General features: G+C 43.1%; 1 protein-coding gene across 1 annotated transcript; it reads right to left on the minus strand.

Annotated features, from left to right (window-relative positions):
• Nucleotides 1-1878: 1878 nt before the first annotated feature.
• Nucleotides 1879-16791, minus strand: LOC136543941 (uncharacterized; the record flags this gene model as incomplete). Its single annotated transcript, XM_066536252.1, has 3 exons — nucleotides 16767-16791; nucleotides 3106-3284; nucleotides 1879-2733 (listed from the first exon to the last, which is right to left on the minus strand). Coding segments are annotated over exons 1-3 (1059 nt in total), but the record flags the coding sequence as incomplete, so codon positions are not given.
• Between the last annotated feature and the right edge of the window lie 1802 nt (nucleotides 16792-18593).

Below are 18593 nucleotides of genomic sequence, written 5' to 3' on the forward strand. Positions count from 1 at the left end.
ATAGTCGAGCCCCAACTCGTATTGCCGGCATCCTCCTAGTTCCAAAGGCACGGGATGTACATCCAGGACGCCGTGTCTCCAGTGCCGTCAGGGAAGAGAACCGTACCAAACATGTGCAAGACATAGGCCCGACAGTAGTATGTCATAGTCTGGGTGTCTACGTTGGGTGGGCACTCCCAAAACTGCTGACGAAGCCACCTCAGGGACACCCCACTGCTGCGCTATTTCTTGCCAGCCTCAACTGCCGCTAGGGGACGTCCCAAGAAGTGCTCAACCCGCTGCTGCCATCCTTCAGACTCTGTGTCTCCTGTCACTGGGAATTCTCAGATTTTGACTCCAAGGATCATGGCAACATCCTCGAGAGTGACCGTCATCTTCCCGCACGGTAGGTGAAAGCTGTGTGTCTCCGGACGCCACCGATCTATCAACGCCATTAGCGCCGCTGGGTTGAAAGGTGGCGTGCCTCGACGACAAACACGAGCAATGGTAGCAAGGTTCGCCAGCTTCAGGAGGGGCGTGTCGTCGTAGACCATGGTCGTAGAGGCCTCATGTGTCATTGGCCTCAGCACATTCAAAACCTACAAAAAAAGACAAGCTTGAAAAAGTATTAGTTCATGTCACTTTATAAAGAGCATGGACTATAGAGCAAAAGATGAACAATGCACTGTTTCATATGAATTATTGAATATACCTCTCCGTTCTCGATCCTCCGAGCCCGGTGGTGCTCATCGAACCTTGGATCAAGAAGGGGGAACCGATCCATCCTGCAACATAAGGAATGCCAAAGCATTAGTATAAGTTAAAGCATGTATATGTGGTACCAAGTAACATAATAATAAAAAAATAAAAGTAAACCAATGCACTATTACACAAAGCAATTCAAGTAGCTAGCTTGGTGGATACCTGTTGTCTAAGTAGTTCAGGACATTTTCTCTTATTATGGCCCGTCTTATGGCAACCAGAGCAACGACTCTTTTGGGTGTCCTCTACAAAATATGTCCCAACCTTACTCGTGGTTGATCTACCTTTCGTGGCTCGGTCCATGTCCATCCTGAACCGCTTCCACTGCCTAGGTCCTCTACTCTTCCAGAGTAAACCAAGATCAGCCACATACTTGGGGCCATCATAAGTAGGCCATTGGCTCTCATCAAGAAATGGCTCGAACTGAGGATTCTAGGTGCTCATTAGGTTCCTCAAAGAGAACTCTACGGCCATACGGGGAGTGACCTCAGCATCAACACGTTTAAGGCGATAGGATGTAATCATGTGGGAGCAAGGCCTATGGTATATGGTCGGTTTTCCACATGTACACTTGTTCTCATTGATCACTACTTTATATTTTTGAGCACCCCAGTTTTCACCACCAATGTTAGTTCCACCACCCTCTAGAATCTCATATCCATGGTTGATCGGATTGAAACATGAACCCTTCTATCGTTTAGACTTTTTCTTTGAGAAAGCTAGCTCTGGAGATGCTAAAAGTGGCCAAGCTTTGCCTGCTGTCCATAGAGACCTTGCATGCTTCTTCCTCAAAACGAACCAAGCATTCAACTTGTAGAAGGTGAATGAGGCAATAGCAGTCACAGGCAGACCACAACAACCTCTTAGAAGGCTATTGAACATCCCTGCCATGTTACTAGTCATGAAGCCCCATCTCCAACCTCCGATGTCATATGCAAGTGACCACTTATCCTTCGACGCCATCAACTCGCTCAAGAATTACCTGCCATCAACATTTGTGGCTAACTTCAGGGCATCTAGCTTGTCTTCAAATAATTGAACCTCTTCTTGCCTACAAACCTCCTCAAATAATTTGAAGTTGTCCTTTGTGTGATCACACCTTATAAGATTCTGAGCAAGGTGTCTGGTGAACCACCGGTGATGTATTTGGCCGTAACCAGGAATCTCTTGTTCTACGACATTCAGAATGCCAGCATGCCTATTGGATATCACACAAACATCACGTCCCAGACCAATTACCACTTGTCTTACTAGCCTGAGAAACCAACACCAACTATCCGTGTCCTCCTTCTGAACAATTGCAAAGGCCAATGGCACAAGCTGGTCTTCTGCATCTGTCCCAATACAAACAAGCATTGTGCCTTCAAATTTCCCTATAAGAAAGGTCCCGTCAATTGAGACGATGGGCCTGCAATGCTTGAATGCTTTGATGCTCTGCCCGAACGCCCAAAAGGCCCTTCCAAATACCTGGCTACCATTCCTTGTTTCACCCTCCTTAGGTAAATACTCGAAGTGCATCACAGGATTTACAACCCTCATTGCGTTCAACATTATAGGGAGGCGCTCATAAGCTTCTTCCCAATTTCCAAATATTATTTCTAGTGCACGTTGCTTTGCCCTCCATGCTTTTCCATACTTGACATAGTAATTGTACCATTGGAAGATGATCTCAACCAACGCAGACACTATAGTGGTTGGCATATGCTTCACCATGGGGCATAACTGTCTTGCAATGAACCTAGAATTGAGCTGCAGATGGTTCTCTTCTGCCTTAGCAGTGGCACAAACATGTGGTTGCTTCATTGAGGTAATCTTCCATTTGCCTGCCTTCATCTTCCTAGCACATGCTCTCCAACCACACTGTTGTTCTTCACAAGCAACAGTGTACCTCTTCTCCTTGAATGAATTGATGACCCTAAAAGGTCGGTTGTGTACAATGGAGTACTCTTGCAACCATGTTTTCAACTCATCCATGGTAGAAAACAATATGCCCTTCCGTATGATAAGGCAACCGCTAACATCAGGCACTGTTGTATCACTTGGCCCACCATCAGCTACTACCCTGTGACCATGGCTAAGGTCCTTGGAATCACCAACTAGTGGATCTCTCCAAGGCAAGACCCTAGACAATATCTCTATTTCCCTAAAATTAAGACGACCAACAGGGCGATCGTCATCAGAGTCTTTGGCTATCTCCTCTACGAAGGATTCATCATCTCCAGCTATCTCCATGTCAAAATGGTTTGTAGCCCTAGCATCACCAAAGTCTTCTTCACCACTAAGATCATCTTCATCACTAAGCTCATCCTCAATAGAAAAGTCTCCGCTAGCGTCGTCCAAACCTTCTTCTACATCACCAATTACATAATCAGCATCCTCTTCATCACTATCATGATTGCCCTCACCATCAGCAACCACATTCTCCTCCTCATCTCGACCGCCCTCATACCAACCTCCATCACGCTCGAGCGATCCAAACACTTCACCACCACCGTAGCCTAGTTGTGTGACAAGTATTTCTTCTTCAGACAAAGGACCATAACCTATGTGAGCAGGGGAAGATGGGCATGCTTCGAAGTTATCATTTCCTAAGCCAGACTCCTTACTTACTACTAAATCCAAAGATCGCACTTCTGAGGCCAATACAACTGCCTTGTAATCATTCCATTCAGACTCGCTTGTAATTTTGAGCAACCGCTTGATCCGAGGACCCTTCGACGACCCAACATCTATGACACCTTCAAATTGAACATGCACGTCTCCTTCATTCTAGCCTAACTTAATCTTCACTCGCTCCACTAACTGGGTCAAAGATGGTGTTTCAGAAAAAATCAACAACTCCTCACACATGTCCAGAAATTCCAAACTATCATCTCTTGTCCTAATAATATGGCCTCCATGATGCAACCTCACTAATTTATCCATCTATAGCCATCACACAACAAGTAGTGTCACATATCAATATATCATGCGAGTTTCAATCCAATAAGTAGAAACTAAAATATATCATTTCATCTTTTTCAACCCCAACAACATAATCATTTCTAGTCATAAAAAATTGAAATCTAATGACCAACAAATAACTAAAATACATACTAACCCTAATGACCAACAAATAACTAACCCTAATGACACCTACAATAAACAAAGAACCCTAATGACCAAAATAACTAGAAACCAAACTAACCTAACATGTTCAGCACATAAAATAGTTAAACAACAATGCACTCAATCAACCTAAGCCATACATTTTGCAAATGCAAATACACATATACCAAAACACCATACACCCATGATTCCACATGATTAGAGACAATGCAAGCACATCTACATAGATAGATTGGAGGAGAGGAGGGACAATTACCTCGAGGAAGCTTTGGGAGACGAGATCCGGGCACCTAGGGTCACATTTGGGGGTTAGGGTTTCGTGGGGGCCGTGGGGGAGACGAATAGAGAGTAGAGCCAGCGCTTTCAGAATGGAGGGAGGAAGAAGAAGGGGGCCGCAGCGCCGCTTCAAGAGTCCAGACCTCGGCGTTGAGTCAGGTCGCGCTGAGTCTGGTGGCTCAGCGTTAAGTGACCCTGTGCCAAGCTATTGGGCCACGAAGCATTGTTGGGCCGCCTAGGCCACGCGCCGGATGGTGCCAATAGCTCGGCGTGTAGTCCCACCGCGCCAAGGTTGGGCCTATGGCGTTGGTTGACACAATGCCGACATCTCGGACCCCATGCGCCACCGTGTCGCCGTCGACCAGGGTCGTCCATGACGTGACAAGACCTCGGCGTCATGTCAGTCGACGCCGACCCTCATACCTTGGCGTCATGTTCTAAGACGCCTAAAAATGATATATTTTCAGCAAACGTTTTGGCATAGGTCTTTTTGTAAAAAATGTTTTCAAAAGGGACCAAAATGCAAAAATTTCACTCGGCGGTGGCCGTGTCACGCGCTGTGTGTTTGCACTGCTCGTTGGCATGATGTGTCAGAGCATGTTCTCCGAGGAGATTTTTTTTTAACATTTTTTAAAACTAATTTTAAATCTAACACTGTTTAATTTTTTTTAAAACTAACACTTTTGGCTGTGCCTATTGCCATGGCGTGGCAAAAAGCCTGTGCCGCACCATGCATGGTGGCATGGCGAGAGGGGTGACGTGGCGACGACCGGGGCGCTGACCGGTGGTGTGGCAGGTGCTGCCGCGCCACTGATCTTGGCGCAACAGTGATGCATCGTAGCCTACGACGCGATAGGACTAGATAAATAACGCCCGTGAGCCACCCTCCCTCCCGCCTGCCCACGAGCCACCTACCCTCCCTCCTACCTGCCCTCCTGCCCGCAGCGCCGTCGCCGCCGCGCCTGCCATGCCACAAATGCCAGCACGACACGGATGCCCTCACTGCAGTTCAACCCTTATTGAGGTGAAATTTGGCGCCGATTTCTTCATAATCAAAACCCTCATACCTTCACTACCCCTTTATATTAATCGTTAGCTATGAGATTGAGAGATTCTTTTAAAATATACTTTAGCCATTAATTTATCTTACATTGTGTCATTATTTATATACTCTAATTGTTAATTTTCTTACAATGTATTATTAATTATAGCGAAAACAAATGTCTAATTAAAAGACACGTGAAATATAAATCTATTTATGTGTTTTTTGTGCACTAGACATACATAAATATAGCGATAAATTTGGTTGGTTGAGTTTTTATGATTTAAATTGTTATATGCTTGTTTTCTTTCATGGAAATATTAATCCAAATGATCATTTTACTCAAGCATATATTGAAAGCACTAGAACTTCCAAAATCATGCACAACATCGTCGATATCGTACAGCTATGAGTCCATCATAACATTGTGCGAAAAAAGTAGACAACTTGTATTTTTAGACATATCAGTATAAAGTATAGGACTAAGTATGACACATATGATAGTTTTCATTCAATTCATCTTATACTGGGATACTCATCCCTAGGTTAAAATTATAATGAGCTACTTTAGCAGATGCAGACAAGCTATTGTAATAATTTAATAAGAAACAATGGTGGACAGCAGGTCCATACATAGAAGTTGCTTATTTTTCGTGAAGTTGTTTAATATGTCTGTTAATGTTACTTTGAATATATACATGTTCTTTCATATTGTGTTCCTATTGCATAACAAGTTGTTCAAATTTTGCAATGTTACATAATGTTAATTTGAATATTGTTAATTTGAATACTCTAACCCTTTGTTTATCAATTTGTAACAGGATGGACCCTCCCACGCAGCACCCGTTGTACCCTCTTCTTGAGGTGGAGTACGACAAGCTGCACCGAGCACACATCTTGAGTGACACTGATGCAGAGGTGCCCTTGCCTCCTTTGAGGCCCCGCACGCACACCAGGACGCACCAGTGGGACGAGCGTTACACGCTGTACATACGATGTGCTGGCTTCCTCGAGCTTGTCCGTGTTGTCAACTACGGTCTTCCGCCCCTTGACCCAGCACTACTTACTGTAGCTATAGACAGGTGCGAGTGCCTTCATTGTTGAAAGCTCTAGTTTGGTTTTGGTTAATTGATGAAACCCTAAGTGCTAACCTAGTTTATCAAAGTGATTATGAGATAGGTAGCACTACTCTAAGTGATGAAGTAATGGCGAAGATCATGACAATGGTGATGGCATGGTGATGATCAAATGCTTAAACTTGGAAAAGAAGAAAGAGAAAAACAAAAGGCTCAAGGCAAAGGTAAAATTGTAGGAGCCATTTTGTTTTAGTGATCGAGACACTTAGCGAGTGTGATCACATTTAGGATCGATAGCCGTACTATTAAGAGGGGTGGAACTCGTATCGAAATGAGGTTATCAAAGTGCCACTAGATGCTCTAACTCATTGCATATGCATTTAGGATCTAGTGGAGTGCTAACACCCTTGAAAATGTTTGTGAAAATATGCTAACACATGTGCACAAGGTGATACACTTGGTGGTTGGCACATTTGAGCAAGGGTTAGAAACTTCACCGGTGGAGTGTCTGCCCGTAGAGTACGAACAGTCCGACGGTGCCATCGGCGCCCTAGACAGAAAAGACAAAGGTCACTACAAGTGACTGGACGCTTGTCTCGGTTGGACCGGCGTGTTCGGTCAGTGGCAGTAGAGGGCGGGTGTTTCGGTCTTCGATCGGACGCTGGCGCTAAAAGTGACCGGACACTGGCAGGGTGCGTCCGGTCAGTGCTGACATACGCTGATGTGGGACGCATAGAAGAGACATTGACTGACCGGATGTTGGGTGAGTCCGGTCGAGCATGACCGAACGCGTCCGGTCGTGAAAATTCGCATTTGGAACCTTACTGGAAACGATCGGACACTGAGATCCAGCGTCCAGTCACTTTCTAACTGACGCGTTCGGTCATCACTTGACCGTTGAAATCGGGCGATCGGCGTTTGAAGCCGATGACACGTGGTGCACATCACACGACCAGACGCTGAGGTCCAACGTCTGATAAATATGAGCAGAGCATCCGGTCGGCCCGTGTTCAGTGCAGTAAGGAGCCCAACGGCTCTATTTCATGGGGGCTTCTATTTAAGCCCCATGGCTGGCTCAAGCTCACTCTCTTGCACATTTTCATTGACATAGCAACCTTGTGAGCTTAGCCAAAGCCCTTCCACACATCTTCATCATTGATTCATCATCTTTGTGAGATTGGGAGAGGATGCAAGTGCATTGCTTGAGTGATTGCATCTAGAGGCACTTGATGTTTGTGTTTTACTGCAGATTTTGCTTGTTGCTCTTAGTGGTTGCCACCACCTAGATGGCTTGGTGTAGTGGTGGAGGATTGGCATGAGTTGCTGATTGTTTGTGGCCATCTTCAGTGATTGTGAGGAGATTTGTACCTTCCCTGATGGAGCACCAAAAGGTAACTCTAGTGGATTGCTCGTGTCATTGAGTTACCACACTTATGGGTAGGTTATTGCGGTGTCCAATTGTGTGGACGAGGTTTGTGCAACACCTCTTAGCCGCCGAACCACCAAGTGTTGGTCGACACAATGGGGACGTAGCGTGTTGGCAAGCACGTGAACCTCAGGAGAAAATCGGTTGTCTCTTGCCATTTGGTATTCTCCCAGTAATTGATTTAATATTCACCTTGTGATTGGTTCACTCCTCTACACGGTGGTATAATCACCCTACTCACTCATTTATATTCTTGCAAACTAGTTGTGGCAAGCTCTTTAGTGTAATTAGAATTGAGAGCTTGCTTTGTTATTTTAAGTTCATCTAGTGGAGCTCTTTAGAGTAGCAAGATTGAGAGCTCATAGTGAGTAGTAACTTTGCAAGTTGTGTGCCTAGGAATCATTGCAACTAGAATTATTGGATAGGTGGCTTGCAACCCTTGTAGAGCTAGAGCAAGTTTGTTTTTCGCTATTTGTCATACTAATCAAATTGCTCTAGTTAATTTGTAGATTTTTAAATAGGCTATTCACCCCCTCTAGCCATATTAGGACCTTTCAAGTGGTATCGGAGCCGTGGTCACCATTTGATTGAAGGCTTAACAACCTCGGTGTCAAATTATGGCTCAAGTTGTGTTCAACCATATGGGGAGCAAACCACCATTCTTTGATGGCACATGCTATGATTATTGGAAGAGAAAGATGAGGATGTATCTTGGTTCAATCAATGATCAAGTATGAGAAGTGACCGAGAATGACTATGCTATCATTGATCCCGATGATCCCACCAACCAAGATAAGGTCAACAAGCAATGTAATATAATGGCTCTCAACACCACATACAATGCCATTGATTCCAAGGTGTTTGAGCAAATCAAGGATTGTGAAAGAGCAAATGAGGTGTGGAAGAGATTGGAGGAAACATATGAGGACACACCGGCGGTGAATAGTGCCAAATTGTATATCCTCAAGGATAAATTGACAAGTTTCAAGATAAAGGAAGATGAGAGCATTCCGAAGATGTTCCATCGTTTGCAAGTGATTGTCAATGATTTGAAGGCATTAGGAGAGAAGATCAAGGATGATGATGTCTCTCATTGGTTCTTGATGTGCCTACCTCCAAGATTTGAGATGTTGAGATTGCTCATCATAAGAGGAGGATTGAAGGAGATTACCCCTAAGTACTAGGTGATGTCATGACCCAAGAGACATACCGTATGGAAAGGGAGGGGGATGACAAGGATGACAAGAAGGAAGAAGAAGACAAGAAGAAGAAGAGTATAGCATTCAAGGCTAGCTCATCATCATCCAAGAACAAGGGCAAGTCCAAGAAAGAATCAAGCGATGATGATGATCTTAGTGATATTGATGATGAAGCTATGGCCCTCTTTGTCCGCAAGATGGGAAAATTCATGAAGAAGAAGGGCTATGGTGCAAGAAAGAGAAGAGATCACACCAAGAGCAAAGAGTATGTGAGAAGATGCTACAATTGCAAGAGCCCTAATCATGTTGTAGCAAATTGTCCCTGCAATAGTGATAATGATGAAGATGAGAAGAAGCACAAGAAAGATAAGAATGAAAAGGAGAAGGAGAAGAGAATGACCTTCCAAAAGAAGAAGGGTGGAGGCTATGTAGTCACTTGGGATAGTGATGGTTCCTCGGATGGTGATAGCTCTAGTGATGATGACAAGAAATCTATCAAGAGAGCACTAGCAAGCATCGCCATCAACAAGAAGCTCTCCATCTTCGACACTCCATCGACATGTCTCATGGCAAAGACTACCAAGGTAAAATATGATGAGAGTGATGATGATGAATGTGAAAGTGACTCTTGTAGGAATGATAATGATGATGATGATGAGGAGGAGGAGTACACCAAGGAGGAGCTCTTGGACATGTGTGAGCAAGTGCACGCTTGCAATGAGATGAAGAGAAAGGAGTACAAAGAATTGCGCAAGAAAGTAAAATTTCTTGAGCAATCCTTTGATGAGCTCAATGCTACTCATGAGAGGCTAATGGAAGCCCATGAGAAGCTTGTCAAAGCTCACTCTAAGCTTAAAAAGGCTCACTCCTCTCTCATTGAGCAAGTCAAAGTGGAGGAAGCCAAGAAGGAGCAAGTGATCATATCATGTGATGTGGGACTAACATGTGATCTTATTGATGAATCTATTTTTGTTGCTCCCACTAACACTTTTTGTAGCACTACCACTTCCACTTCACCCTTGAGTGATGGTCTCACTTGTGAAAACTCACTAAAAGTGAAAAATGAGACCCTCAAGAAGGAGGTGAGTGAGCTCACTCGTGCCTTAGGCAATGCCTATGGTGGAGATGCCCGCTTGCTAAAGTGCTTGGGTAGCCAAAGGTTTTCTCTCAACAAAGAGGGATTAGACTATACCCCTAAGAAAGGCAAGGTGGCCTTTGTCACTCCCAAAGCTAGCTTTGTGAAGGGCAATGGTCGGTTTTGCAATAGATGCAAGCAAGTTGGGCATATAGAGCAATATTGCAAAATTAACAAGAACAAGATACCTAATGTATCATCAATTAAATTTGATTCTTGTTATATGCTTGTTAAGGGTGCCAACGGTGTGAAGGCTAAATTCATTGGTACACCAATTGTGGGCCCAAAGAAGAAGGCCATTTGGGTACCAAAGACCTTGGTAACTAACCTTCAAGGACCCAAGCAAGTTTGGGTACCAAAAAAGAATTGATCTTCTTTTGTAGGTCAATTATAAAGCCGGAGGAAGGCATTGGGTGCTTGATAGTGGGTGCATACAACATATGACCGGTGATCCAAGAATGTTTAATTCAATTAATGAAAACAAGAGCAATAGGATTGATAGTATCACATTTTGTGACAATGGCAAAGGCAAGGTTAAAGGGCTTGGTAAGATTGCAATATCCAATGATTTGAGCATCTCCAATGTGCTACTAGTAGAGAGCTTGAACTTCAACCTATTATCAGTAGCTCAATTGTGTGATCTTGGTTTCAAGTGCATATTTGGTGTGGATGATGTAGAGATTATAAGTGTAGAAGGCTCTAACTTGATATTCAAAGGATTTAGATATGAGAATCTATACTTGGTTGATTTCAATGCTAGAGAAGCTCAATTGTCAACATGTTTGATCACTAAGTCTAGCATGGGTTGGTTATGGCATAGAAGGCTTGGTCATGTTGGAATAAAACAATTAAACAAGTTAATCAAGCATGACTTAGTTAGAGGCTTGAAAGATGTCACTTTTGAGAAAGATAAGCTATGTAGTGCATGTCAAGCTAGAAAGCAAGTTGGTAACACACATCCTAAGAAGAGTATGATGAGCACATCTAAGGCATTTGAGCTAGTGCATATGGACTTGTTTGGACCAACCACATACACTAGCATTGGAGGAAACAAATATGGATTTGTGATTGTGGATGATTTCACTAGATATACATGGGTCTTCTTTCTTGGTGACAAGAGTGATATGTTTGCAACATTCAAATCTTTTGTCAAGGGTATTCACAATGAGTTTGAAACAACAATCAACAAAGTTAGAAGTGACAATGGAAGTGAGTTCAAGAACACTAGAATTGATGAGTTATGTGATGAATTTGAAATTAGACATCAATTCTCGGCCAAATACACTCCTCAATCAAATGGCTTAGTTGAAAGGAAGAATAGAACTTTGATTGACATGGCAAGATCAATGTTGAGTGAGTATAATGTGAGTCATTTATTTTGGGCCGAAGCAATCAACACGGCTTGCTATTATAGCAACCGTCTCTATTATCACCCCATGATGGAGAAGACACCTTATGAGCTTTTGAATGGAAGAAAGCCCAACATAGCATACTTTTGGGTTTTTGGTTGTAAATGCTACATATTGAAGAAAGGCACTAGATTGAGAAATTTGAAAAGAAATGTGATGAAGATTTCTTGCTTGGTTACTCCACTACTAGCAAGGCTTATAGAGTTTAGAATTTGGCTAGTGGTACTCTTGAGGAGGTTCATGATGTGGAATTTGATGAAACAAATGGTTCCCAAGAGGAAGATGAGAATCTAGATGATGTAAGAGGCACTTAATTGGTCAATGCAATGAAGAGCATGGACATTGGTGATATAAGGCCTAGAGAGGTGATTGATGTTGAAGATGATAAGAATCAAGTGCTCTCTAACTCAAATGTGCAAGCTAGTGGTTCTCATGATCAAGTTCAAGGAAGTACTAGTCATGACAAAGTGCAAGATCAACAACAAGTGGCTAGTTCATCATCTCAACCAAGTAATCAATCTAATGCAAGCAATCAAATGCAAATGCTCTAACCAACCAATGTTGCAAGAGATCATCCATTCGATACCATCATTGATGATATTTCAAGAGATGTGCAAACTAGATCAAGATTGGCTTCATTTTGTGAGCATTTCTCATTTGTGTCATCTATTGAACCAAAGAAGATAGATGAAGCTTTAAAAGATGTTGATTGGGTCAATGCTATGCATGAAGAGCTAAACAACTTCACGAGAAACTAAGTATGGGAGTTAGTTGAGAGGCCTAAGGATCATAATATGATAGGAACCAAGTGGGTCTTTCGGAATAAGCAAGATCAAGATGGGATAGTAATAAGGAACAAAGCAAGATTAGTGGCTTAAGGTTACACTCAAGTTGAAGGTCTTGACTTTGGAGAAACATATGCCTCGGTTGCAAGATTGGAAGCAATTAGGATCTTGTTAGCCTATGCTTGTGCCCACAACATCAAGTTGTACCAAATGGATGTGAAAAGTGCATTTCTCAATGGATACATTAATGAGCTTATGTATGTTGAGCAACCTCCTGGTTTTGAAGATGAAAAGAAACCCAACCATATTTACAAGTTGAGAAAGGCTTTGTATGGATTGAAACAAGCACCTAGAGCGTGGTATGAGACATTGAAGGATTTCCTACTCTCTAAGGGATTCAAGATGGGAAAGGTTGACACCACTCTCTTCACCAAGAAGCTTGGAAATAACTTGTTTGTAATGCAAATCTATGTTGATGATATCATTTTTGGGTCAACAAATCAAGATTTTTGTGAGGAGTTTGGTAAGATGATGGCAAGTGAGTTTGAGATGTCCATGATTGGAGAGCTTAGTTACTTCCTTGGTCTTCAAATCAAGCAAATGAAGAATGGCACATTTGTGAGTCAAGGCAAGTATATCAAGGACATGCTTAAGAAGTTTGTAATGGATGATGCTAAAGCTATTAGTACACTAATGGGGACAAGTGGAAGCTTAGATAGTGATGCTAGTGGCAACATGGTGGATCAAAAGATGTATCGGTCTATGATTGAAAGCCTACTCTATATGACCGCATCAAGGCCGGATGTGATGTTTAGTGTATGCATGTGTGCTAGATTTCAAACCTCACCAAGAGAAAGTCATTTGAAGGCAACAAAGAGAATATTGAGGTACTTGAAGCATACACAAAATGTTGGATTGTGGTATCCCAAAGGAGCAAGATTTAAGTTGATTGAATATTTAGACTCTGATTATGCAGGATGCAAAGTTGAGAGAAAGAGCACATCGGGCATATGTCAACTATTGGGAAGATCACTTGTGTCTTGGTCATCAAAGAAGCAAAATAGTGTAGCACTTTCAACCGCCGAAGCGGAGTACATTTCGACCAGTAGTTGTTGTGCTCAATTACTTTGGATGAAGGCTACTTTGAGTGACTTTAGAATCAAATTCAAGCAAGTGCCATTGCTATGTGACAATGAGAGTGCCGTAAAGCTCACCAACAACCCAGTTCAACATTCAAGAACAAAGCATATTGATGTCCGCCATCATTTCATAAGAGATCACCGACAAAAAGGGGACATTTGTATTGAGAGTGTGGGCACCAAAGATCAACTCGCCGATATCTTCACCAAGCCACTTGATGAGAAGAGATTTTGCAAGCTAAGGAATGAATTGAACATACTTGACTCCTCCAATATGTGTTGATGCACCCCCCCCCCCAATTTATATGACATGTCTCTCCTTCGAGCAATCCAAGGTAAAAGTTGATTGGCATGGCATACATCCTTGCTAAGGACATGATTAGTGCATCTAGACATATTTCACATTTGAATAGGCTCATTCATGAAAATCAAATGAATTTGATGCTTGTATGGTACCACTATTGCTTGTATGTTTAAAATGATCTAGTGGTAGCTTATGACATGTTTGTGGTCTTGTAAACTTAGTGTTTGATCTATAAAATGAGCTATAAGTGTTTAACTCAACATGGTACAAGATAACCCTTATTTGGAGGTGTGAAGAATCTTGTCCTTGGATCAAACCGAGTTAAATATCTTTTGTAAAGTAATCTAGATTGAACCAAATTGGGAAAATGATCCTCATTTCACATGGTTTCACCCCAACCTATCTATAATTTGAGCTCACCTTTTGTGCTAATTGTTGACAAAGGGAGAGAGAAATTCACAAAGATAATAAGATAGGAGGAGCAAATAAATGAAATGACATTGTAAGGGGATCAATAAAAAATGCACACAAGTAAGGGGAGCAAGCTCATAAACTTGTATGTTGCATTTTGATGTGCATTTCATATATTTGCTTGCATGGTACAAGTTCTCAATTTCAAAATCCATGCTTGTGTGGTGTATGCTAGTTGTAGGTTTGAATGTTGAAAGGAAAAACTAGCATGCATAGGCTAAAGTAACTAGACCTATGTTCATTCTATGGAAACTAGACCCTTACTTGTAATATTGATCTCATGGGGTATTCTAGTTTTTGTATATGTCTAGTTACTAATGGTGCTAAGGATGGTATATTGGTGCACTCCGGTTGGTATCACGCTTCAAAGGTCCATCTCATATACCTTAGCATTATTTGGTAGAAATTAACTCATATATTTCCTATCTAAGTATATGTGTAAGCTACAATCCAAACTCTTAGCACATATGTAGGGGGAGCAATTACTACCATTTGGAGTTCATAAAACTTGTCCATATTCTTTTACACATGGTAGATATGCTTAGGCAAGCAACGTGAATTCAATTAAATCTCCATTTATATCTTTGTGAAAGGGTTGTCATCAATTACCAAAAAGGGGGAGATTAAAAGCTCTAGTTTGGTTTTGGTTAATTGATGAAACCCTAAGTGCTAACCTAGTTTATCAAAGTGATTATGAGATAGGTAGCACTACTCCAAGTGATGAAGCAATGGCGAAGATCATGATGATGGTGATGGCATGGTGATGATCAAATGCTTAAACTTGGAAAAGAAGAAAGAGAAAAACAAAAGGCTCAAGGCAAAGGTAAAATTGTAGGAGCCATTTTGTTTTAGTGATCAAGACACTTAGCGAGTGTGATCACATTTAGGATCGATAACCGTACTATTAAGAGGGGTGGAACTCGTATCGAAATGCGGTTATCAAAGTGCCACTAGATGCTCTAACTCATTGCATATGCATTTAGGATCTAGTGGAGTGCTAACACCCTTGAAAATGTTTGTGAAAATATGCTAACACATGTGCACAAGGTGATACACTTGGTGGTTGGCACATTTGAGCAAGGGTTAGAAACTTCACCGGCGGAGTGTCCGCCCGTAGAGTGCGGACAGTCCGACGGTGCCACCGGCGCTCTAGACAGAAAAGACGAAGGTCACTGCAAGTGACTGGACGCTTGTCTCGGTTGGACCGGCGCGTCCGGTCAGTGGCAGCAGAGGGTGGGTGTTTCGGTCTTTGACCGGACGCTGGCAGGGTGCGTCCGGTCAGTGCTGACATACGCTGACGTGGGACGCACAGAAGAGACATTGACTGACCGGATGGTGGGTGAGTCCGGTCAAGCATGACCGGACGCGTCCAGTTGTGAAAATTCGTATTTGGAACCTTACTGGAAATGACCGGACACTGAGATCCAGCGTCCGGTCACTTTCTAACTGACGTGTCCAGTCATCACTTGACCGTTGAAATCGGGCGATCGGCGTTTGAAGCCGATGACATGTGGCGCACATCGCACGACCGGACGCTGAGGTCCAACGTCCGGTCAATATGAGCGGAGCGTCCGGTCGGCCCGTGTTCAGTGCAGTGAGGAGCCCAACGGCTCTATTTCGTGGGGGCTTCTATTTAAGCCCCATGGCCGGCTCAAGCTCACTCTCTTACACATTTTCATTAACATAGCAACCATGTGAGCTTAGCCAAAGCCCTCCCACACATCTTCATCATTGATTCATCATCTTTGTGAGATTGGGAGAGGATCCAAGTGCATTGCTTGAGTGATTGCATCTAGAGGCACTTAGTGTTCGTGTTTTGCTGCGGATTTCGCTTGTTGCTCTTCATGGTTGCCACCACCTAGATGGCTTGATGCAGCGGTGGAGAATTGGCACAAGTTGGTGATTGTTCGTGGCCATCTCCGGTGATTGTGAGGGGATTTGTACCTTCCCCGACGGAGCGCCGAAAGGTAACTCTAGTGGATTGCTCATGTCATTGAGTTACCTCACTTGTGGGTAGGTTCTTGCGGTGTCCAATCGTGTGGACGAGGTTTGTGCAACACCACTTAGCCACTGAACCACCAAGTGTTGGTCGACATAACGGGGACGTAGCGTGTTGGTAAGCACGTGAACCTCGGGAGAAAATCGGTTGTCCCTTGCCATTTGGTATTCTCCCAGTGATTGATTTAATATTCACCTTGTGATTAGTTCACTCCTCTACACGGCGGTATAATCACCCTACTCACTCATTTATATTCTTGCAAACTAGTTGTGGCAAGCTCTTTAGTGTAATTAGAATTAAGAGCTTGTTTTGTTATTTTAAGTTTATCTAGTGGAGCTCTTTAGAGTAGCAAGATTGAGAGTTTTTAGTGAGTAGTAACTTTGCAAGTTGTGTGCCTAGGAATCATTGTAACTAGAATTGTTGGATAGGTGGCTTGCAACCCTTATAGAGCTAGAGCAAGTTTGCTTTTCGCTATTTGTCATACTAATCAAATTGCTCTAGTTGATTTATAGATTTTTAATAGGCTATTCACCCCCCTCTAGCCATATTAGGACCTTTCAATTGTACGTAAACATTCTTATAACAAATTTGAGGCAACTAACAATTGTTCTATTTTTATAACAGGTGAAGGCCTGAGACCCACATGTTCCACCAACCTTGCGGCGAGATGACCTTGACCATGTAGGACATGAAGGCTATCTTTGGCCTTTGGTTGGGGGGACTTTCAGTGACAGGTATAGTTGACAACGATCACTGGAGGGAGCTGGTGGCTCAGTTCACTGGCTTTCTTCCACCAGACGACGATATTTCAAAGAAAAATAAGTGAGCAATTTAAGCCTATTTAATACTTGCATTGCTTTCCTATAGCCATCGGGTCTCATTTTCTTTGGTGAATTTCAGGAAAAGTTCTGGTGTTTCGTCGCCGTGGATCACAGAGCGCTTTGATTACTTGTACCTACAGGCTGATGAGGCTCAGATCGATAGGTTCGCTAGAGTGTGGCTCTGGCACTTCCTTGGTGCTTTTCTCTTCCCAGACGTCTCGGGCAACACCATCAGCTGGATCTTCCTTGACATACTACGCCAGCCGTGGGATAACATAGCGGCATACAGCTGGGGCAGCGCAGTCCTGGCATGGACGTATCGACAGCTATGCGTTGCCTGCCATCGCACCTCAGGGTATGCGAACCTTGAGGGTTGCTCCTACCTATTTCAAGTTTGGTGTTGGGAATGATGGCCCATTGGGTGGCCCCTTGCTACTAGTTTACCGGTAAGTACTTTGGTTCACTATATTCTTTGAGGCAGTTATATATGATTAAATTATTAATGGCTAATTCATTATTGTGTTCAATGCAACATTGGAATGGGCAGGATATACTCTCTATAGCTCTGTATATCTAGATGCAAGCAGAGTTAGTTAGAGGGAATGCGAGGCGTAAGTATATGGAGTACACGGACGGTCTCGATGTCCTGACACAGCACCAGGTTACGCTCTCTTACTATCATGCATGTATCTTGTTTGATGTATACTATATCACAACCTAACTCAATTACGAAATATTCAGGGGCATTGGTGTCCTTGGGATACTCCGGAGCTCAATTACTATATGAGTCCTGTCACTAGGGATGAGTCAGACGAGTATCGCTGTAACGTCCCTCTTATTTTCTTCCACGTGGTCGAGATTCACTTGCCCATCAAGGTTTGCAGGCAGTTTAGAAGAATGACAAGCTACCCACCACCGCTTTACTCCACCAACCAAGAATTGCATGGGTGCATTATCGATTAATAGCAAAGCTACAATTTAGAGGTGTGTATGGTACAACTAACAATCATTTTGTTGCAGGTATGGCCGCAAGAAGAGGTACAAGACTAAGGATTGGCGCATGGCACACAACGCGTACATCTAGTTGTGGCAGAACAGGGACCGATAGTCAGTTGATGCGGGTCCCCTACATGACCAGCACACCTTCGATGAGTACCTACGGTGGCTTTACAGGTCTACGAGAACACATATCAAACCCCCATACACTGAGGAGGCGATTGACAAGGATGACGAGGAAGATATGATCGAAGATGTGTACGACATTGCCACTAGGGACGACACACAACTACAGAGAGCCCCGCTTCAAAGATACGTGGTACGATACTCTAATGGTATAATTTGTTATCCATTTGGTATTAAGTATGTGTACTAAAACTGTCCAACCGCGTTTCTGTACCCAGACGACACAATTGTCAAGGCTGTCCAACGAAACAACGTTTTGGCTTTATGAGTCTAGAGGGCTAGGGCCAGGCGTTCTCGAGGCTTTTGTGGAGGTAAACATAAACTTTTATGTTCCAAAAATGTTTCTTTAGTGTATATGCGTTTAGGAAATGCACTAATTTTACCGTCTATTTATGCAGAAAGTGAAGCGGAGCTGTAGGAAGCTAGCACAGAAGCTGAGCTGCATGGACACTCCTTGGGTAGAACCGGCAGTCCCGGCAT

This window comes from Miscanthus floridulus, chromosome 3 (genome assembly GCF_019320115.1).
Source record: "Miscanthus floridulus cultivar M001 chromosome 3, ASM1932011v1, whole genome shotgun sequence".
Taxonomy (NCBI): Eukaryota; Viridiplantae; Streptophyta; class Magnoliopsida; order Poales; family Poaceae; genus Miscanthus; species Miscanthus floridulus.